This window comes from Mytilus trossulus, chromosome 9, assembly GCF_036588685.1.
Source record: "Mytilus trossulus isolate FHL-02 chromosome 9, PNRI_Mtr1.1.1.hap1, whole genome shotgun sequence".
Lineage (NCBI taxonomy): Eukaryota > Metazoa > Mollusca > Bivalvia > Mytilida > Mytilidae > Mytilus > Mytilus trossulus.
Genome location: NC_086381.1, coordinates 32,340,297 through 32,365,017, shown reverse-complemented (window position 1 = coordinate 32,365,017; position 24,721 = coordinate 32,340,297). Strand labels below are relative to the sequence as shown.

General features: G+C 30.8%; 2 protein-coding genes across 3 annotated transcripts; one reads left to right on the top strand and one right to left on the bottom strand.

The window, feature by feature from the left end:
• The first annotated feature begins 356 nt into the window (after positions 1–356).
• On the top strand, positions 357–15,087 carry LOC134685579 (peptidyl-glycine alpha-amidating monooxygenase A-like). Of its 2 annotated transcripts, none has more exons than XM_063545396.1 (14): positions 357–487; positions 1,245–1,303; positions 2,770–2,879; positions 4,595–4,652; positions 5,898–5,988; positions 6,467–6,567; positions 7,394–7,471; positions 8,482–8,527; positions 9,178–9,245; positions 9,989–10,069; positions 10,982–11,061; positions 11,846–11,899; positions 12,968–13,017; positions 13,919–15,087. In XM_063545396.1, the coding sequence occupies exons 2-14, from the start codon at positions 1,255–1,257 to the stop codon at positions 14,064–14,066; spliced, it is 1,014 nt and encodes a 337-aa protein (XP_063401466.1). In that variant the 5' UTR covers positions 357–487; positions 1,245–1,254; the 3' UTR covers positions 14,067–15,087. The 2 variants fall into 2 exon arrangements, with proteins under 2 accessions (XP_063401466.1, XP_063401465.1); XM_063545395.1 differs by lacking the exon at positions 357–487 and adding an exon at positions 520–700.
• A 7,673-nt stretch (positions 15,088–22,760) lies between these two features.
• On the bottom strand, positions 22,761–23,171 carry LOC134684556 (asialoglycoprotein receptor 2-like). The gene has a single exon (XM_063543850.1). The coding sequence runs from the start codon at positions 23,169–23,171 to the stop codon at positions 22,761–22,763; it is 411 nt and encodes a 136-aa protein (XP_063399920.1).
• Positions 23,172–24,721: the final 1,550 nt, after the last annotated feature.

Sequence of the window (24,721 nt, the reverse complement as noted above, 5' to 3'; positions counted from 1 at the left end):
CTATTCAAATGCCAAAAAATGCGGATTTTGGATTTATAAATGTACAAGTTTAAATTCTCCTAACAAAATTATTTTGTTTGTTTATAACATAAAGAACGTACATTTTTCTAGGTTAGAGATGGGACTATTAAATCAAAAAAGGTATTTAATAAACGCATCGACTTTAGTACATCCTTCTCATTGAAATAATATATTAAATGTATATACTATATACGACTTCGTAGTAATTTTATAAAATTAGAAGGTTATGCACTTTTCCCTTATTGTCGTGTTTTTTTAAGACGCACATATAGAAAAGTATAAACAAATGTCATTAATCATCATAAAAACAGCCATATTAACAGATTAAAAAACAAGATACAGCTAGTATTGTTTATTTACTACCCTTTTTCGCAGAAAAAGATTATTCTTGTTGCGGATACTCATATTAATTATTATTATTTTAATTGTACAAAGACGGATTTGACTGGAAAGTTTATGTTATGCTGTAAGTAAAGTTGTGACCTCTCACCTTGAAATATGTCAACAAAAAATAATAAATCAAGTGATGAAAAATATGTTTGCTTATTTCATTTTCCTCATCCTTAGAAACAGAAAAAAAATTACTTTGCTTTAATTATTGTGGTCTGTCATGTGACAAATATGTTTTAAATTCCTTGGAGGAATTGATTTTGTCATAACAAATAACCGATTCGAAAGTGTAAGTATTAAGCAATTATGTTAATGTTATGATTATATTACATATATATGTTGACAAATTGTACTGTCTATTAGATGTAAACTAGTTTTAGTTTATTTTTCCAAATTGTGAATTACTGTACGCTACGTAAGTCGGTATTCATTAAAATATGATAGAATATAATTGAAAATGTTTAGTCAATCAATCTTGTAATTTGTCCTTAACTAAGCTTACTTAACCTCTAAACAAAGGAGCCGATAGTGGGTGTTTTATGGTTGTTATTGGCCGCTTTGAACACAAAAAAAATAAAGTCTAATTTCAGTTATCAGGCTTAATCCTGTGACTGATTTTCCTGAAGTGCTATCTACTTTTGTTCTATTTATAAACTGAAATTATAAAGAGAATCATTTGAAAGTTGTCTAACATAGTGATTCCTTTATTGCATACATTTGTATATATATAAATATATATATTTAAATCTATGAATTAAAGCAAGCTTGGTTCAGAAAAAGCATATATTTCATCCTAGAATACAAGTAACGAGTTTTGTTTAATTATGTTTTAGGTGACGAAAAATGAACCAATCAGTTACTGTGTACACGTTAATCATAGCCGTATTATTTGGTAAGTTACTGTTTATTTATTATGACTGTTAAAAAAAAGGTTAACTTTCCATATGATATTTATTTTGCACCATTTTTTGTTTTTTTATCCTGGCTTAGTGTGATGCATGATAAAAGTAAAACGAAACGAAAAATGTTATTTTCACAACGTTATTCAGCGAATGAGTAGCATGTTTATCTTTTTTTTTTATTGTTTTAAATATAGTTGCTACTGCTGATTGAGTTTTCCTTCCACGAGGGTATCACTGCCTAGTCTGTGTTGAAATGAATTATAGTATTGATATGGTCATAATTATAAATCATAATTGTAAACAAAACAAAAAATGAAATACTAAGGCATTCCCACATACTGAATAGATTACATTATCTGTTTTTGAAACTTTAGAAAACTTTAGTAGTATGCTCTTCATTGCTATACTTTATTTTGTCTTTTTAACTCGTTTTGATTCGAGCGATGAGTCTTTTGAAGATGAAAAGCGCGTTTTGCGCTAATACAAAATTTTAGTCCTGCTATCTATGATGGGTTTATATATATATATATATATATATATATTCATTATTTAAGCTTTTTGTTACAATAACAGATTAATTATACAAACGCATTCATGCCATTGAATGAACGCTTTCATTGGCGAAAATAACCAATCATTTCAAAATTATTTACTTCATCATTTCTAGCAATGGTCATTCTTTGATTTTGATAAGAACATAAGCATTTCCAAGGAGACATAACTACGAAATGGTGCTCTTCTGAATGAATCTGCTCGAAATTGTGTTATCTAATAAATAACCCGGCAAAAACGTACGATGACCCTATATTTTCTTTTGATATTCTCTAAGCGTTTCATGAAAGCTATTTTCAGTATTTTTCTTCTTCAAATATATCATTCAGTTATGCTTCTATTCTAATAATTATGTGTTTTCCTTTAATACCCATACAAATTGTGTCATTTTGTAAGAAACTGTAGCTTACGAAAAATATCCAGTGACCTATCATTTTTATTATATTTTTGAACATGCCACAATATATACTACAAATATACTATAATTTGACAAAATCTGAATACATTCTATTATTTCTAAATTATACTCCCATACCACCTAAGTGTTCTTTTTCTAGATATGCTAAAGTATTGATCAGTATTAAAACAGCTGATAACACATTATGATATATAATATCTATAACCTTTAAACAGATAATATAATGTCATTCATTCGAGTTTTGAGTGTAATTTAATATTAATTTTGTGTTAAAACTAATTATAAGTTTCATTGTTTTAGAGCGTACGGTGACATTTAGTAAGTAACTTATGTCATTTGTTATTTCAAGAAGAGTTGCCTCGATGACTATTCTACCACATGTTGATATTATTATACATATATAAGGTTATACAAGATACATGTATTCCTACATTCAAGGGGTAATTGCGTTTTTAGATTCATTTAAGTCCTGGTTTGTTTTAATAGGAATGGTACAGTCTATTCGAGAACTGCCATACATTTCTGTGGACTCAAAACAAAGCGATGAGGAGCAGTTTCAATACAAAGTTGTAATACCACCTGTACAAACAACAGAAGTAATATATGGATAGAGTTATACAGTAAAACCTGTTTAAATCGAACCTCTTTTGGGACTTTTAAAAGACGTTGTTCGGTTTTGGACGAGGTTCGGTTTTATCAGGTTCACAACGCATATAACTTGATATGACCGTGCTCATGAACGTCCTCGGTTTATACAGGATTTGGTTTAGTCAGGTTTCACTGTATAAGCCTTTTCTACTGTAAAAGTAGAAATTTTCGTTGGGGATTTAAGTTCGTTTTTTTCGTGCATAAGAACTATCCACGGAATTAAAACCTCAAGGAAAATTTAACTGTAGATTTACATTATCATATAATAAGACAAAATCATTTTGACATTCATTAATACATACAATGAAACCATAATAAAACGTTTTCTTTCAGTCAGATGATAATCCTAATCTTTTGTTTGTACAGTAATAAATAATGATCAGGAAGTGTCAACAAATGTCATTTAACAGTTGTTGTAGTGGTCTGTTTTGCCCGCAAGCCGTAATATGTTTATTACACAATAAATATCCTGGGATAAAAGGTCAAAGGTGTGTACAAGCCAGCTAGGTCAAAATACTTAATAAGTGCTCACTGTTACTATTAAATGCAATTATTGATTTTCCCAATGGCGAAAGCTAAGATGGTTTTATTTAGCATTCTCAATAATAAAGTGACATTTACATATATTTTTTTTCTCATTTTAAAAAACCACGAAAATTTATCCTTCACGAACTTACTTTTGAATATTTAAACCCAACAAAAATTAATGTTATACAATAGCACCTGTATTAACCAACTTTGACAACACTTAAGTTCTGAGAGCGCTGCTCAAGGGAATTTATTAGTTATAGGTTATAACATGTACACTGCCAGCCTCGGGAAAAATCCAAGTCATGTGAACTTTATTTTGTGCACTGAAAACATATGTTTTACGCACGTATGATGACGTCATACACATTTTGAAGTTGTTACCGTGATTGGTATCATTATCAGCACCGAAAGCTTAGAACGATAACCACAAACAATTTCATTTATATAATACAAAGTGAATAATTTAATACAGAATAATGTCAGTTTTGTTTTTGATACTACCTTTATCAGTCCAAGTCAGAATCAAAAATAAAATCTTTTTAAAAGCCATTAAAAGAGGGACGAAAGACACCAAAGGGACAGTCAAACTCATAAATCTCAAACAAACTGACAACGCCACGACTAAAAATTAAAAAAAGACAAACAGAAAAACAATAGTACTTATGACACAACATAGAAAACTAAGGAATAAACAACACGAACCCCACCAAATACTAGGGGTGATCTCAGGTGCTCCGGAAGGGTAAGCAGATCCTGCTCCACATGTGGCACCCGTCGTGTTGCTTATGTGTTTACAAATCTGGTAAATAGTCTAATTCGGTAGGTCACATTCATGAAAGGGAAGGGGATTGTACTTACGACGTAAGGAACATATCTTTATGTGTTTAGATTTAATTGTTTTGAATTAATTTGAAATGATACGTCATTGTTGGTAAACTATTTGAACGTGTAATATCGATATGAAATACCATTTCATTAAATTGAGATACCAAACCATATATTTTTTAAACTGTTAGTATTGCGGGGAAAACCCTATTAATTAACCAACCAAAATTAAACTATTGTGTTTTACAATTCCGTCATTTGGTTAATCCGCTAAATGTTATATATATGTTTAATATTTTCTGTTTAGGTAAACAGGTACATTTGCTATTCAAAATCATTGGAAGAGATAGGCGAAAGTTATATAAGTAAGTCCATAATTTTATTTATAAGTCTTAGAAATGGTTTGAATAATAAACATAAAAAAAGTGATAACTTTTGAAACTTTCTATTAATCTAATTCGCAATTGATAATTATCAGTCTTAATCCGACAGCACCTGATAGGACTTTGCTTTTGGCTGTTTTGCTAAGATATTTTTTTTTATGAAAGTACACATTTTCAGTCATTAAAAATTCATCATGATAATATATAAATAAATAATATTCAAAAAATAGGTCTGTTGTTCAATGGTTGTCCATTGTTGATGTGGTTCTTGTTTATGATATGAATTATACGTTTTTCCTGTTTGAAAGGTTTACACTAGTCATTTTGGTGCCCATTGTAGCTTGCTGCTCGGTGTGAGACAATGCTTCTCGATGAATGTCGTGTTTGATCTATAATAGTTAATTATTACAATTTCTGACTTGGATGGAGAGATGTCTCATTGACACTCATACCACATCTTCCTATATCTAAACACAAGATAAAGTGTTTATTATTCTGGTGACCATTATACAATCCCACCATTAAAGCTCTTACAGATAGCTTTCTCGTTTGCATTGTTTAAAACTTGATATAAGGGGACCTTTTATAGTTTGCAGTATAAGTTTTGCTTACTATCGAAGGACGTTGTGAATTATATTTGCAAACGTCTACAATAATTAATGTCTTGTGGAAAATTGTACTATAAGCATTTTGTATATTTTTCATATTAGACAAACTTAAGAGAAAAATGGTCTTTGGTAAAAATGATCTATCTGTAAAGTTTTAAGGAAACGTTGACAATTTAACTCAACTAGTATATTGTTTATTTCACTGGATACTTACATAAACTTAGGCCTGTACCAAGTCAGGAATATGACAGTTCTTGTCCATTCGTTTTTGATGCGTTTTGTTTTTTGATTTTGCCATGTGATTATGGACTTTCCAAATTGATTTTCCTCTGAAGTCAGTATTTTTGTGATTTTACTTTTTAGGCATGACGTTAGTGAAGAATATTGATTTAAGACATAAAGACAAAACACACATCCAATTGTTAACTAAATGGTTATTTGGATGGAGAGTTGTCTCATTGGAACTCACATCACATCTTCCTATATCTTTTTACAATGAGTGAAATATTTGGAATATATAAAGACAAGAACTATTGAGAAAAATATGTTTCAAAAGTTATAAACATTTATTGACATACATCTTTACTTGACTGTTACTGACCTATTTGTATGTTTTCAGCAAAGTTGTTAACTGAGCCTGACCCAATCGTTAAACCACATCATGTCGACGCCGGTCTGTGCCTAGAACCATTACATGAAGATGCTTCATGGTAAACATTTTGATAACTTTTCTTTCTTTCTATTATTAAAAGATAAAAGGAGAAAAGAGATACTTGTCAATGAGAATATGTAAATTTAAAATTAGAAAAATAAATGCAAATATGTCTAAATGCTTATTCTTGTTTATTCATGTAATTTGTATTATTGAAAATATTGCACAACTCTCATCCTCTTGATAGATATTCTGAATTGATAAGGGGACTTTCACCTACGTTAAATAGCCTAATTTGCTGTTTTCGTAGTAACCTGTTTCTTTATAAGATACAGTATGTAAATGAGGAACATATATTTAAAAACCAATAACTATATTGTCATTTTTTTAAATAATTTTAATAAAACATTGGATATAAACTACTTAAAAAGTTGTGGCCTTCATTGTAAGTATGAACATATTTCAACCACTGACAAAATTCAAACTCGAAACATATCACAACTTATATTGTATACAGCACGTACATACTTTTTTAGGGATTGTCAAAGAGGACTAGCATGCAAAGGTGATGCTGTTGAGTTCAGTGTTACAGACAATTTCCAGTCTGTTGATAAACCTTTTTACGTTCTTCCAAAAGGTAATAAATACGCAATTCGTTTGAAATGTTGGCATTTTTTTTAGTAAGAATGACATTAAACAAAAAATAGATAAATAGATGGACAAACACTGGTAATACTAAAACGTTTAAGGAAATGTGAATTTACATAGGGATAACCAAATTCATGAGTCGGAAAGGAAGTGACAATGCCGTCAAAAATAAAATGCCAACGCTGACTCGACCACAATCCTGGGGGGATTTCAATAGCTCTGGATGGGAAAAAATATTAGACATACGTCATGTTGCTCATCAAATATACATTGTTAAAATATGTATCAACTTATTAAAGGGTGGTCAACATAGAGATTCCATTATATTTTATCCTACTGTACACATGTAAGTTAAAAGCAAATTTTCAAAACTCATACTGTATATGTTAATAGTTATGAAACTTGTATAATACATAATTATACAAAATAAGGAGATATGTAATCTGTGATTGCAAATGAGACAACTGTCCAGTTACAGAAATATCCCTTAAAATATCTAAATCAATTAAGGGGTGCTCCAATTTTTCCAGTTTGAAAATAGATATTAAACACATTTATGTTAATTTTGATGTGTATGAAACTTATATAAATGCATATAAAAACAAAAAGATGTGGTACGATTACCAAGTATCAATGCGTGTTCAAATGAAGAAGGCGTGTCAATTATAGGCCAACGTAAGGCCTTCAACAATTAGAACAATCCATAAGGTCGGCCTAGACAAAAAAAGTGAAGTTATATTATTTCAATCCAGAAAAAAACTAAAACATCATGTTTTTCAAAAATGTCTTTCAATTCGAAAATTAATTATTTGAAGATGTATCAGCAAAGGTTGGTGGAAATGGAAAGAAATATTTTTTAATTGTCCAGATGCATATCTACGAACCATTATTAGGTAAGAAAGAATTTAAGCATAACAACATAAAAAATGTATATAAAAAAAATTCCACGACCTCTGAAAACAACAAAAGATAAAAATATATTTTTTTTATGAAAAGACAATTAAAAGTCGCTGGCAAAAGTAGAAATTTTTGTTTTCAAAATCTAATTTAATTTCTTGGACAGGTGAGCAATCCAGTCAATGAATAGAAGCTCTTGTTAATTATGTTAATTGTAGATTGACAGGGGTGGGTTTATGCGGTTTTAGCTTGAAACTTTAAATCTCGCTAATTTTACCACAAAATCCTTCCTTGGCAAGATATTTACATTGCACACTCTCTAGAAGAATATTTCAATAATTTCGATAATAATACCTCCAAAAAACATTTCACATCGCTCCCCTCGGGATCCACCCCTGTCAATGTTCAGAAAACAAAAACGAGGAATAAAAATAAAAATGTTTACATAGCACAAAAGAAAGAAACTAACTTTACATAACATTCCTTAACAAAATCCTTACGACTGTCATACAAACACATTTGCAAACTAGGCTTGTTTTCTGGAGGTCCCTTAAAATGAGTTTGAACCTCCAAAATGTTAAAGAATAAAATATATTAATGGGGAATTAAGACACCATATGTTTTCAATAAAAGAGAACAGCATGGCTAAAATAGTAAAACGACGAAAAGAAATCTATAAACCACCAAACATTAATCAAAACACATTGCAAATGAATTCTGACTAAATGGGAGATTCATCAATAAAGTGTAGAATATAGTTTCCAAAGTGCAAATTATCGGATTAACGTTAAAAAAGAAACACTATGTATCCTACTTTTTAGTTTCGACCAAGGTCTGACCAACTCGAAAATATGAAAATTCTCAACGAAACTTGCACCTCAAAAAACAACATCAACACATTCGGAATGAGGAAATTATTTGTAACCAGTAGTTTGAAATATGATCGTGAAGTTGTATGTTATCCCATTAAGAATCCTAATTTACATCATTGTTATTTTTATTACAGAACCTGCATCGCCAGCTAATATAACTTTAACATTCAAGAAAAGACCGTAAGTTCAAAAACACAATTATTTGATAAACATTGCCCAGTTTTGATAAGATTTCATTTGAAGAATCGATATAATTAACACACCTGTATCCAATTCATATTGAATAATCTAATGATAGTACTTTGATAACTTGAATAACATGATATAAAATATTGTTAGATCATTTTAAAAAACTGTCATATATAAAAAAAAAAAAAAAAAAAAAAGATGTGGTATGCTTGCCAATGAGACAACTGTCCACAAGAGACCAAAATTAACAACTATAGGTCACCATACGGCCTTCAACAATGAACAAGGCCCATACCGCATAGTCAGCTTTAAAAGGCCCCGATATGAAAATGTAAAACAATTCAAACGAGAAAACAAACGGCCTTATTTAAATAAAAAAATGAATCATGTTTACTTTAGAATCGTCTATGATTTCTATTATATCATAGATTCTGTTATTTGATATCTTAGTGCGTTTCAGTACATTGTCCGTAACCGTTGAAATGATTTGCAATTCTTTGAATTAAATATGGACGAAATGAACTGATCTATGTCTTTTTGAGCAAAGTGAATATCTGTTATATTTGTCTCCCCATTTTATTATGATTTGAAATATGCAAGCAGCATTTTGGAAATAACGTTTGTTTTATAATTAATTTCAGAACAAAGTATAATTACCAGAAGTTTTTACTTGGCAATGACGGTTTCGTTCCTGCAAATAAACCAAATGGTATGTACAAGTTAGACTTGTAGCTTACAATTCATACTTACAAAGATATTAATTTTGAACAAGATCATATAAAAGTACTAGTAGAAGTTTCAAATATTCATTCTTTTTTAACATTTTATACTCTGAAGTCTTTAGTTTAATATAGCAAGTTTAGTTGTAGGACGACCTGAAACTTTTTTATTTATTTATCATGTGTTGTATTTCTTCACTAATACTGCGGGTCGATATTACTTGCGTTCAGCAAATCCTCGAATGCGTCATCATTTCAGAAGAGAATAGCTTTGTACGGATATGATATATAACACACTTTTCTTAAAATATACCTGTTTTCTATTGGAAAGTGAATAAGAAACTAAGATAGCAAACACCTCATATAAAGTTGACTGAAGATAAATTTTACTGAACCTGCAGATCAAATCAACTCTTCAAATACTCATACATTCTTGAATTTCACATGTTGTTGTGTATGTGTCAGTAATTTAGGAACAAGTCTTCGAACGTAATACATCTAAATTAATAAAGTGATATTTTTACTTTCTACATATTAATATATGATGATATCAAATTGCAATATTCAAATGGAATGCAGCAGTCCGTTTACATGGAAATAATGCTTTTACTACATGTTCCAAAAACTATCAAGTTTCGTATAATTACAATCATCATATAAGATGCAATAATATAAGCAGAAGCTGTACACACATATCAAAAACATCTGAATACGTTATATGATCATTGTTTAGGTTTCTTTACACATGTTGGTTGCGAATGGAAAAGACCAACAGCAATTGCCTTTCATTATTATGTTCATACACATGTCCATGGTGAGTATTTGAATAATCATTTTTTTTAATCTATATCAACGAAGTATAAATGTCCTTAAAAAGTTTGGATTTTAAATGTTGATTCTGTTGTACTTTCCTACCCTTACTGTACATGCCGTTTATTGTTATTAATTTGTACTCTTAAGTAATCGTTACTGACCTTGTTCTTTTCTCGTTTAACACTGGATAAACATGGAGAGGTAACGAGTATGTAACTTTCTAACATAATGATATGTTGTTGTAACAATGTGCTACGGGAATATACCGATTAGCAAATTGAAATTTCCCAACCATTGACAATATCAGCTTGCCCCGAAATCGTTTATGTAACTTTGTAACATAGTGTTTTATGTTGCTATTGAATCCATTGACTATTTAACTTCACATCTCCATATGCCAAAAGTTATATTAATTAAATAATGATGAATTCAATAAAAAAAAAATTCCAGGCAGTACAAACCGTTTTTCATACAAAGAAGACCAATTTTCGGAAGATATGAAAGGACCATTTACAAACTCATCCGACTAAGTGAAACTGACACTACCATGGAAAAAATCACCCAAATTACAGTAAAATACAAATATCATTCTTCAAATTAATTTAAAGCAAACTAAAGATTTTTAGCTTGAAAAGCACTCACGAAAAAGAACAAATTAAAACAGTATGATTCAAAGTGTTCGACAAAGAAACTCAGAACTGGTTCCTATCGCCCGTCATGTTGATAAAAATTGCTCTTCATACAACAACAAGAAAGAGGCCAAGTTTACATCTCTTTCTATTTGATCTCGCGACCACTAGAATTCAAGTTTCATTTATTTCGATTTTTTTTCAGCGGCATTGACAATTCATAATGCTAATATATATGTACAATTGATCAAATAAAACTAATTTTTTATATATATATATGGCAGGTGTTTTCGCCGAAGGATTTCTTATTCGAAATAATACTTGGACATTCCTTGGTGGACAGAAAACTAGAGAAAGACATCAGGTCAGATTTAATGATTCTTAAGGATAATCTATGAGTCGCTATTAAATTTTGTTGTTGTTGTGCATTTTACGATTTAAAATGTACTTTCTAGTGATATTGAAACTTCAAACCCTTAGAAAAAAGTCTTTAAGTCAATAAGGACCCATCTATATATTTTCAAACTTTGAATTTCTTACAGCGTTTGTCTCTTAAATGAGGCAAAACAATATGTTTCGGATTTTTAAATACATATTAATGTATTTATAGCTGACTATGCGGTATGGGCCTGCTCATTGTTGAAGGCCGTACGGTGACCTATAGTTGTTAATAGTTGTGCCATTTTGGTCTTTTGTGGATAGTTGTCTCATTGGCAATCATACCACATCTTTTTGTTATATTTCAGTTAATAGTAAAGATGCATTTACATCTTGCACATTACAACTATTGTTTTCTTTACAATTGATTTCAGAGAGTAGATAACCTCAACATTAACATTGAAATATTTTAAAATCTTTATAAAAATATTAGTAAGATTGCATGATATTTCCCAACTCGCAGGAGTCAACTACTAGAATTTAATTTAAATATTGTTTATCACTGTTACAACAAAATAGTTTTGAAACCATGTTTGAATATAAAACCTTCATATTTGTTGGGGTTTTTGTTTGTGTTTTTTGTTTTTCATTCACGCATATATACTTATCAATGTTTCCTTTAATATAAAAAAAAAATATCCTTGCAACATATTATGTTATTTTGATTAATTTAAAAAACAAACCGTATGAAATATATGTTCACACTGTAGGTATGGTTTGATGTCGTGAACGGACCAGTAGAAATACGACCTGGTGATATTCTAGTAAGTTTTTGTTTTATTTACCAACCTGATAACAAAGTTCACATATTTAATTTCTAAACAGTTGTGGTATTTTTTAAGAGACGCTGCACATGTTATATTTTAGATGGAAGCTAAATTTGACGGCTTGAATAAGATACTTTATGATGTGAATACAAATGCATTCGTCATTCCAATCCATAGAAGCTATTGTACTTCTACCATATTAAACAAAAAAGTTTACTGTTCACATCTTCTATTTAAAACAAATAATCCGTTGTTTGAAATAGATGCAGTTTACATTAATAAACATATGGTACATGCGATATAGATCTTGCTCAATAGTTGTTCAGTGTAACACCTTAAGTGAAAATAACACATGACCATGTGTGTTCGAGAAAATGTGAACTAATGTGCTTTGTTAATATGCCGTTTTGTGTTTCTTTCTTACATATTTGTATGTTTTAATAGAGTTTATAATTATTACACAATGTTGACTGCTGCACCCAATTTTTACTTTTTATGTCAGTTTGTTTTGTTCACTCATCGTTGTCAATATAATGGAATTGTATGCGACTGTCATAAAAGTTAGAGTTTGAGCTTGCTATAAAAACAAATTTATTCCGCCATTTTTCACATTAGAAAATGCCTGTACCAAGTCAGGAATATTATATTTGTTATCCTTTCGTTTGATGTGTTTAAAATAATGAATTCCGCCATTTGATTAAGGATTTTTTTAATTGTCCTCGGAGTTTAGTATTTTTGTGATTTTCTTTTTTCAGACTAAGTAAAATGAAACTATGATGTAAATCAATTATTAGGTTTTTACAAAAAATACGTTTATTCAATTCATGCATAAAGACTATTAATTGTCAATGATATGCTATTTGACACAATGCAATTGTATAGTTCTTAAACAAGATTTATGTGAGCATCGTTTTTCTTTTCAATCGTAAAGATATTCAGTTATGCGAAATATTTCGAATTGATTGTAAGCAAACTGTTGAGTTGTGTTTCTTTATTACATAGTGTGTTACTTTTAAGTTTTTGAATATTGACAAATTTACGGCATGCATGTATCCTTCATTGCAGGCTTCACGTTGTTTGTTTATCAATAATGAAGAAAAAGATATTGATCTTAAGTAAGTAAATGAACGAAAGAAAATTTAATTAGAAGGGCACTTGTTATAAATAATAGGCAAACAATACAAAGCAAACATAAACTTTACATAACTCAAAACAATGAACACTGTTTTATTGTTGTTTGGATCTCAAGGATTCAATGTAGCCGACTAAGCTTACACCTTGTCACTTTTGCTGCAAAATGGCTTCTATCATCATCTTGAGGACAATTATTTACTAGATATAAATATTACATAACATGAGCACTGAAACACACTGATTCATGAAGATATAGACATGTTGTAAAAACAAACAATAACTAAAACTGTACTTATTTGACCAGTAATCAAATCTATATACCATATAGCGGATTATTTTCGCGGGTGTAAAATTTCGCAATTTTCATTGAGTAAGGTAAACGAAATATTTTGGCAGTTATTATTTTTTGTGGATTTAAAACTGTTATCATTACCTTTGCATGTACACTTTTAAATTGGCGGAATTTATTTTGACGCTTTTGTTCTACCCGCAAAAATAGCCCACTATACGGTAACATATATATATAAAAAGTCAATAGTTTTTAAATGAAATAATTTTGAATTTTCTCAATGAAAATATTACAAAAGGAAACGAGAATATCTTAATTAGGCAGACAGAAATAAAAAAAAAAAAAAAAAGATAAATTAACTCAACTTGAGGGCAACATAGAGTCGTCAACAGACAGATGTCAAAACAAGATGTCAACCTCTGCAAGGTCACGAGTTGAATAGATACATACAATTATCTGTTTTTAATTAATTCAAATAATATTTTTCGACTTTGCTAATCATTTCCTTAGTGTTTCTTAATATAGTCATGTTAAACATACTAGTTGCTTTGTATAAAATGTATAAAATGACTTTTTCATCATTTCTATTATAGATCAGAAGATACCTGCATATTCCAGCTTAGTGTTGGATATGACATACAATACCGGGAGTATTTTGCACGTCCACCGGGCTGTATTTCGAAATCACCTGATTTTACCTTTTGTAGTAACGAAAAAACAGCTGCACTTTGTGATAGTTAACTAGTTATATTCATTGTTACATATGTACTGTTATCTGTGATTTAATTGTAATAATGCTTGAAATCACATTTAGGTATTCGTACATTTACTTGACGCTGATATATGAATAATTGAAACCTCAATTTGGTACGCCAATCTAACATCATCTTTTAAATAGTGTTCTTTTCGTTGTGACATCAACCTTTAGCGTCCTTTGCCATGTGACCGGTTAAAAAATTAGAGGATTCCCATATTTTCAATCTAGGTTTGTTTCAATTTTTAGCAATAAAACATTGAAAAGTATAACTTGTTGACTGCTGTTTTATTAACTTGGACATGTTTAATGATTATGTCTGTTTTATTCACACATCGCTGTCAATTCAGTTGAGTTTAAGCAAAGTGAGAGGTTTAGCTAGCTATACAACCAGGCCTAATCCACCCTTTTTGACATGAGAAAATGACTGTACCTATTCAAGAATATGACAGTTGTTGACCATTCGTTTGATGTGTTTGAGCTTTTAATTTTGCAATTTAATTAAGAATTTCCGTTTTCAATTTTTCTCGGCAAATTTGATATTTTTACTTTTTGCCATCTTATCTTGATAAACATATTTTTTCTTTTTCGCAAATGATTCGTTTCATACTTCCACCTAACGAGAGTGCATATTGTTGGTGTTAAGGTGAATTGTTCATAGCTATCGGAACAATAGATGGACTGAAAACTAAATATACGGTTGGTGGTTGGTTTAATATTCCTTGAATTTTGTTTTTTTGCCCAATTCTGCTTTTCAAAATTAAGTTATGTTTGTAAACATGGGACAGTGTTGGTTTTGAATGAAGGGTATTCGTATATTTGTTCAGTTTTCATTGTATCGTATAATGATCACTTCACATGAACTTGAATTTATCGCAAATGAAAATAAGTAAAACACAACTGAAAAATTCCCCTATATGACTTTAACATACACAACGTGTAATGGTATTGTGTAGCTACAACATTTGTCTACCTTTATATTTCTAATATAATAAGTTTGTAAAACATGTATCATAGTAAAAAAATTTCACAAATAAAACGATTTCTATTGCTGCAACTATCACCAGACCATGTTCCCTGCAAGGAAGATGATTTAATACAAAAATCATTATCTCCTTGAGGTTGTTTACGCCAAGGAAGGTAAGTCGGACTACTACCATCTATCCATATGTATGGCCGATTCCTTTGTTTCTGCAATCCAATCCAAAAATCAACACCTGATTCTTGAGAAGTATGACTTACTATAAAATTATACTCTTCTTTCGAATGAATGATAACTAAATCTGAATCTTTGTTCTTACAAAGGTTACGAGCTTCAGTAAAATTAGCCAGTGCAAAATCAATTGAATAACAAGAATTATTAAAATATAACGAATCCCAAGGCCTACATCTTAGATAAATTCGCATTTTGCATATAAATCTGAACGACAAAAAACAATTGTTGTCATTCCACGTTCGATAGTATGTCTCTGCGCAGTTTTCGTTATTAATGATGTTATTCGGTTCTTCTGGTCCCCAATAAGAATAATTCATTAGTGTTCCGTCACTCCAGACATAACTTCCATTGTTTTGAAAATTGCTGAGTCCTATCCACCTTAAAGCCTGAATAAAACTGTCGTGGAGAAATTTGCTTTCCTTTTCATTATGAATACTTACAAGATCAGTTCCAATACTGCGACAATAGTCACGGGCCTGGAACCATGTTCTCTGATCTGTAAACTCTTTATAACACCACATACCAAATGTCGTCCAGTCTATTGGACATTTTGTCCGCATTTCTGATATCCGGAAATTTGTATTTTTATTTCCGTTCTTTATGCTTACTTTTAAAGGATTATAAACTTTTGTATTGTATCGATATTGTATTACAACGTAAGTTAGTCCAGCTGCCAATGCACATGCTATTATAGTAACAGTAGTTAACGCTATCCATAATTTTATTCGATATTTGTTATCATCAATAACAGATGCATAGTTTTCAGTTGAAGTTGTTGGTCGTAAGTCGTCATAGTTTCGTTGACTATTTGAAATGGTTGCAAGATGTGTATATCCTATCTCGTCAAAGGCTTCTTCGTATGTATCATATATGCTCTCCGTCATATTATCCATTTTTCACACTTTGTCGTCTGCAATGTACCGTTTCTTGTTACAAAGTTTACACAGGCGGATACAAATTACCATTGTATGTATAGAAGGCACGTGGTATATTGCATTACGGATGACACTATTGCACTTATCTATGTAACGTGTGAAAACACAGATTTCAAGTCTGGAAATCACACGCTTAACCTATCAAAACATCAGACATCTTTTATGTCCGTGATAATATATTTTATACATGTTTGCATGTCTGACAAATTATGTATACACATACATTTGTACAACATTTGTAATATTGTTTGGTATTATTCGTATAAGTTACTTTTAATTGTGCTTTTTTTTCATTTTTGTTAGAACCAGGAGATAATTCAATATAAACCCTGTAAAATCGACAATTACAAATTCATTAATCATATTATATTTGTAAAACAAAGCATAAAAGTTAAGACCTAAGCAATTCTAATAAAAAACAGCTTCTTATAATTATAGAAATATTTTCAATATTATAAATGCAAATTGATAAATGGCAATTGGTTAAAGTGACTGACACGGAACAGCTGCAAATAACTGGATATTGAAATATTGGTGTTTTATTTTGCTTGTCATATGCTGCAAGTGAACGAAACCAGACTTAAAACACATAAAAAGTTGACCAAATGATATAAAATAGGTCTGACATGGAGTGATCAACCATCCTGCTTTCGAACAGTTTTTGAAATTTTTTATTCAAACTTTGGTTTCTGCAGTACTTTACTCTTCTCTTGATGATTCAGTAAATAGCATTCATCGTATGTTGTCATCTGTCATTTGTAAGGGGTATTTACAAGAAATTAAAAAAAAATTGATGCTTTATCAAAACGAGGATTATTATGTTACGTTTTCACAAATTGGCCTAAAAATAAACAAACTTTTTTTTCAAGCCAACAGTTGTTAACAATGTTAATATTTCTATGAATTGTACTAAGACCCAGCACTTTATCACAAGAACTGAAACTTTTGTATTACAGCTCTTCATCTTTTATATACGAGCATCACTGAAGAGACATGTATTGTCGAAATGCATCTGGTGCAGAAAACAATTGGTACCGTTAATGTTATTATCATAAGTACACGTGACATAAAGAAATCAAAATGCATGATTTCGAATTAGAATATTGAATAAAGAGATGGAATAAATTAAATACTTAGTAGACTCTTATTAAATCCTCTACATAATAACGATAGAAAGTAAGGTAATCGACTTTTTGTTGCGTTTTAAGAAAAGAGATGAATATACACTCCACAGTATTCACTTGTTTGACAATATAGAATATTTTTCGTAAAACAATTATACTCAATACCTTATATCAATGCGACATTACTTTTGGTCATAACTTTTTCGGTGGTGCTCGAATCATCTTCTTTGTTCATGACCTTAACAAATCTCAACATGGTTGTCTTTGGATATCAATCTCCAATGTTTAGCGAATTACCAAATTATAATATATATTTTATTTTGACACATGTAATGATGTAGTAAACCACTGTTCAATGGTTATAAGATATGTAGAAGCATTGTACATGTTGTAAGTAGCTTAAATACTGGTGGATTCATTCAGGATAATACAAGGTACATGTAATGGGTTAAACGAGAGAAGGGAGACGTATGTACAATTTCAAAATGGTTTATGGCTGTGAGTTTGTTGATACAAATCGAAATTAAGAAACTAAATGGATCTATCAATAGCAATGCTTCATCAATCTGTAACGGTCGAAACGATGTAAATCACTTGTCACGACAAATCTGTTATTTTTACCGCAAATAAAGCCCTAAACAACATTGTTTTTGTGAATACATCACATAACACAGACTGCTTGATGAATCAGATATTGACAATTCACTTGGAATCTTATCCTTTACCAATGCTTTTAACGGGGTTCTTGTTGCTTAGTTTCCTAGGTTGTGTTTATGTTCTTATATCTTATGTTTGTCTTCTTTGGTTTTTTTTTCTTTTTTAACCATTGTGTTGTCAGTTTATTTTCGACTAATGAGTTTAAAAGTCCCTCGTGTATCTTTTACCTCTCCCTTTTTGCACAAGCTTATAGTTCTAGTCACCTTGCATCGCATTCTAACATTAATCAGTCAATAATAACAGTTGTTTGAAATCATGGAAAACTTTATAGCAATGCTTGTCATCTTAATAGCAACATTTGATAATAGCACTTCTATTCATATTGAGATATCCATAAATTAGACATGAATAAACAATCCAAAACAATAATTATCACGAAAGTGTGAAAAGGAAACAATTGTGTGAAGGCTGTTGTGACTAATGAAGAAAATAAGAAATGTTAAATAGTATTCTCAAAAATGTAATGTGTTTTATAAAATACACTTTTGACAATTAAGAAAGAATAGTGCTATTTATACTTCGTTATGCAAATAAATTGTGTATATAGAACAATCAAATGGAAAATCGTGCATTATCAACCATCCATGATGACATTATCGATCACATTCACGAATTTTCCAACCGTCAAGTGTTGAGTGTTCACATTCACAAATTATGTCATATAGTATAAATTTCTACTAAAGATGTCAGTCATGACAGGTTGGACATGCGTTACATTTGGTTTTCCTTGGATAAGAATCAACGAATGAAGCAATCAAATCTTTATTTAAATAATCAATCAAATCATTAACATCTAATACAGTATTTGATGAATATTAGGACAGGTTGACACCTACACTAAATCCAGAAAATAATACAACATAAATGAGACGAATCAAACGAAATGTAACTTGTGCATGAAAACAATAACGAACAAGGCTGTTTACTTGATGTTATTCAAAACAAATAATGTTGCGAGCTAAACGAACAAACATGGAATGCCCCCGATTGGAAACAGAGTATTAATAAAAACACTTATAATATCAGAATGGTAATCATAGCTCAAGAAAGGTTATATTTTCGGGTATAAAGTTTGCAGACTATTGTTAGGCAAGTTGTGTTTTTGTTTTTAGTTTTTATCCATTACCATTGTGTTATAGGTCATATCTCTACGTTAAGCCGCTGATATATATTTGTTTTATCGAAGGATTGCCCTCCGTTGTCAAACGATCAAACAAACTTTTGTATCACTAGCCGGTCAACATTGAGGTTGTTAGATCGAATCTTTCACGGTGAAGGTGCACTCGACTCCATTCTTAATTGAATTTCTTAATTGAATAGGATTGTTAGTTTTCCTACCAAATGTTGGTGGTTATGTCTGAGCACTCACACTTTCTCCATGTATAAAAACTAATCACCACGAAGTAGCACAATAGTGTTGAAAGTGGCATTAAACACCAATCAATCAATAAATAAATAAATCGAAGAAAAATATTTTTGTTCACACTTGATGTTAAGTTAAATAGTATAATTTTAACAATTTTCGTTGTTAATATCCTTTTTGCGTTGCTCGGTATATACTTCCCGCCATTATGTGATTTAGCTATTAAAATTTTATTTATGCTTGTCCTTTATTTCTGCTTATATGCTTTTTCTAAAGAATATCTACATGCAATTGTGGTTTTCCTTGTTGACATTGTTGTTTGTTTTTATAGTGATTAAAAGTTGAACATAATGATGACTGCTGTAGCCCTATTTTGACATTTTTACTTATTATGTGTATTTGTTTTTTTTCACTCTTTGTTGTAATTGTAATAGAAATCTATGCGAATGTCATACAAGTGAGAAGTTTAAATAGTTATAAAACCAAGTTTAATCAACCATTTTCTACACAAGGAAATGCCTGTACCAAGTCAAGAATATGACAGTTTTTTTTCCATTTGTATGACATGTTTGAATGCCATTTTATAAAGGTATTTCCTTTGGAGTTCGGTAATTCGTTTATTTTAATTTTCACTGTGCGTATTATTGTCTATTTGTTTATTACACATTGGCACGAGGTAAAGTGGAGGATTGAGATCACTAAAAAAAAAGCTTTTGTATTTATATCGTTTTCTGCTTTTCGATCATGTTGTTGTCTCTTTGACTCATACCCCATTTCAATTTTATAATATTTAGAAATTGATACAAATAAATTATATTTGTTATACAATCAAATGACAATCGTGCTTTATCAGCCATCCGTGATGGTATTGATACCATTCACGGTTGTAAGACTTTATAAAACCATAAATATGAATGACATCATATGCATGTCCTCGATATTGTAAAAAGGGTGTGTCCAATCAAATTAAGATTTCCATGTTTGACATTATGATATCTATCGTTGCAAACCTTCAAATATGCTTGTCCTGAAAGTTTGTTAATGGTTGGTAGGCAAATTTCTTTTCGACGTTCTAAATTCATTTTTGTTAATGAAACATGGAATACTGGACATTTTATTCATGCTACCCGATTATATACAACTGATAAAATATTCATGGAAAGTATATGTGTTTTAAAAGCATACAAACATTGAATGTCATGCTTAATGCTCATTTTAACTTGGGTAGGCATTACTCTTGCGCTCAGTGTAAAACGCTTTCACATATTTAAATTACCTTAGTGCATTTCGTAAAGGAAATATTTCATAAATATTTATTTGAAATCATCTTAGAATATTTTTTTTAATAACATTTCAAATCATTTGTTCATACTTCATGAAAAGTCAGAACCCTTTTCCTCCAATTTGAGTGAGTAGAAGTTGAATGGTAGGTGGTACATGCTTAACAGGGTAGGTCCACTATTAAAATGATGAGACCAATATATCATTATTTGTAGAAAAACAAATGAAAAGCAAGGATGACACTTTACGATGTTCCTGACTTTGGACATAAATTGGCTAAGGTTGAACTACATGCACGAGTTCTCCGCCCTTTACCTTTTCGACTGTTCGGTAGATCTTTAATAGGCACACAAAACTCTGAAACAGTAAACACATGACAAGAAAAAGCATTTGATATCACAGTCTTGATCATATAAATGTTACAGCAACCATCAACACAATTGTTTTGTAATACCATATCAAATAATATTGGATTTACTACAACAAGTAATGCATGTATTTCATACGTGTTTGAGGAAGAAGTAAGCATGATTTTTTTCAATTTACAATCGACAGATGATTTTCAAAGTACATTGCACGAATAGGGAAGAAAATCACGATCGTATGCACCACTGGGATGAAATTTATTACATGGTTATAAAACAAACAAAAAAGATTGTCATGTTGTTACCTTTAATTTGTTAAGTGAGCATTATATCATATTGTGGTAACTAAATATGAACTTTTTAAATTGATTTCAAATAAAAATGAGTAAAACACAGCTGAAAAATAAACATTCGCTTTTATAACGTTTTATATACATACATGCGGTTCCCTGGTATAATGTAGCTACAACAGTATTCTACTTATATATTTCTTACATAGTTAATAAATATAAACTAGAGGCTCTAAAAAGCCTGTGTCGCTCCACTTTGTCTATGTGAATATTAAACAAAGGACACAGATGGATTCAAGACAAAATTGTGTTTTGATGATGTGTTTGTAGATCTTACTTTACTAAACATTATTACTGCTTACAATTATTTCTATCTATAATGAACTTGGCCCAGTAGTTTCAGTGGAAAATGTTACAGTGTAGTGAAAATTTTCAAATTTTATGAAAATTGTTAAAAATTGACTATAAAGGGCAATTACTCCTTAGACGATCAATTAATCATTTTGGTTATGTTGACTTATTTTTAGGTCTTACTTTGCTGTACATTATTGCCGTTTACAGTTTATCTCTATATACAATACTATCCAAGATCATAACAAAAAAGACAAAATTTCCTTAAAGTTACCAATTCAGGGGCAGCAACCTAACAACCGGTTATCTGAATCATCTGAAAATTCCAGGGCAGAAAGATCTTGACCTAATAAATAATTTCTCCTTATCGGATAAGCCAGAAACTGCATTTTACCCCTATGTTCTATTTTTAACTTGTTAGCCATGATAGCCATCTTGGTTGGTTGGCCGAATCACCGGACACATTTTTAAACAAGATACCACGATGATGATTGTGGCCAAGTTTAGTTATTTGGCTTAGTAGTTTAATAGGAGAAATTTTTTCTAAAAGATCACTAAGATTTAAGAAAAATGGTTAAAATTGACTATAAATGGCATTCACTCCTAAAAGAGTCAGCTGACCATTCAGGGGCAGCAACCTAACTACGGATTGTCCGATTCATCTGAAAATTCCAAGCCAGATAGATTTTGACCTGAAAAACAATTTCACCCATGTTAGATTTACTCTAAATGCTTTGGTTTTTGAGTTATTCGCCAAAAACTGCATTTTACCCCTATGTTCTATTTTTAGCCATGGCGACCATCTTGGTTGGTTGGCCGGGTGACCGGGCACATTTCTTAAACTAGATACTCCAATGATGATGTGGCCAAATTTGGTTCAATTTGGCTCAGTAGTTTCAGAGGAGAAGATTTCTGTATAAGTTTACGACGACGGACGACAGACGACGGACGCCAAGTGATAAGAAAAGCTCACTTGGCCCTTTGGATCAGCTAAAAAGAAGATGTGGTATGATTGCCAATCAGACAACATTAGTACATTTTAAAGTAGTTGTTTTTCACAAATAAAGCGATTTGTATTGCTGCAATAATCACCTGCCCACGTTCCCTCCATGGAAGATGATTTAGTACAAAAATCATAATATCCTTCATATCCTTGTTGTCTATGTTGTTGACCCCAGGGAAGGTATGTGGGATTACTTCCATCTATCCATTTGTATATCTCATTCCTAAGTTTCTTTAATCCAATCCAAAAATCAGCACCTGATTTTTTAGAGGTGTGACTTACTATAAAATTGTATTCCTCTTTCGAACGAATGATAACTAAATCTGAATCTTTGTTCTTACAATGGTTACGAGCATCAGTAAAATTAGCCAGTGATAACTCAATTGAATAACAAGAATTATTATAATATATCCAATCACCAGGACTACATCTTGAATTTATTGTCATTTTGCATATAAATCTATAGGACATAAAACAGTTGATATCATTCCACTTTCGATAGTATGACTGTGTGCAGTTTTCGTTATTATTGATGTTATTCGGTTCAGATGGTCCCCAATCAGTATAATTCAAAACCGTTCCGTCACTCCAGACATATCTCCCATCGTTTTGAAAATTGCTGAGTCCTATCCACTTGAAAGTCGTTGAAAACTGTCTTTAAGGAAATTGCTTTCTCTTTCATTATGAACACTTACAAGATCGGTTCCAATACTTTGACAATAATCACGAGCCTGAAACCATGTTCGCTGTTCGAAGAACTCTTTATAACACCACTTACTGAATTTCTTCCAGTCATTTGGACATTCCGTCCGAATTTCCGATATCCGGAAACCTGTTATTTCATTTTTCTTATTTTTACTTACTTCTGTCCTTATTTCCGTTTTCAGGTCACCTGTGGTTTTATTTCCTGTATTATCGCTGACTTTTGAAGGATGATACACATTTATGTTACTAGTATATGGAGATTGTATAACAATGTATGTTAGTCCTGCTGCCAATGCACACGCTATGACAGTAACAGTAGTTAACGCTATCCATGATTTTATCTTACATTTTTTATCAGCAATAGCAGATAAATAATTTTCATTTAAACTTGAAGCTTTTAAGTCTGTATGCTTTCGATGATAATCTGAAATGGCTGCAATATCTGTATATCCTTTATCTTCACTATATTCCTCGTATTTATCATATATGCTCTCCATTGTAATTTTCATTATACAGGCGTCGTCGTCTGCAATGACCGTTTATCGTTACAAAATTTACACAGGCGGATACAAATTACCATGTTATGTATTAAATCAAGGTGTATATTGCGCTACATCGTATTCAAATATTTAGATTAAGTGACGAAAACACGGATGACAAATCTGGAAAACACACTTTGAATTCAATGACAATATATCTTATACCTATTTGCGTGTGTGGCCCATTATATAAACACATACTACATTTGAAATGCGTTTTGTATTTATTATTTTCATTGTGGTTACAAGCAGGAGATATTTGGATATAAACATGTGCAGTCGCTAATTACATATACATTAAATAGTGTATAGTGTATATACTCGTGTAAGAAACCAAAAAAAATAAAACTCAAGTTACCGAAATGGAGGACAGCTTCTTATTATATAAGTGTATAAAATATTATAAATACAGATTGATAAATTGCAATTGGTTAACGTCTCAGACTGACACGGGACAGACAACCGTGCCGATATTGAAATATTCGTGTATTATTTTGCTTATCATATGCTTTAAATGTACGAAAACCCAGCCGTACAAAACATAACAGAATGACCAAATAATATTATGTAGAGCTGACTTGGAGTTAGTCTGTTTCCCGGCCGTTATTGAAATTCTTGACAATATTTGTAAATTCCGAAGGCATACTGAATGTTTTACGGAGGGAATCAACCTAACTTGGAGTTATCAACCATCCTGTTTTAAACAGCTCTTGAATAACTTTGGTTTCTACAGTATCTTTCGCTTCTTTTGTT

Excerpts from the sequence above, each read along its gene's own strand:
- LOC134685579 (XM_063545396.1), top strand. The coding sequence starts at position 1,255 with ATGAACCAATCAGTTACTGTGTACACGTTAATCATAGCCGTATTATTT. Across the intron at positions 4,653-5,897 it reads GATAGGCGAAAGTTATATAA|CAAAGTTGTTAACTGAGCCT; the intron begins GTAAGTCCATAA and ends GTATGTTTTCAG. Across the intron at positions 10,070-10,981 it reads TGTTCATACACATGTCCATG|GTGTTTTCGCCGAAGGATTT; the intron begins GTGAGTATTTGA and ends TATATATGGCAG.
- LOC134684556 (XM_063543850.1), bottom strand. The coding sequence starts at position 23,171 with ATGACAATAAATTCAAGATGTAGTCCTGGTGATTGGATATATTATAAT.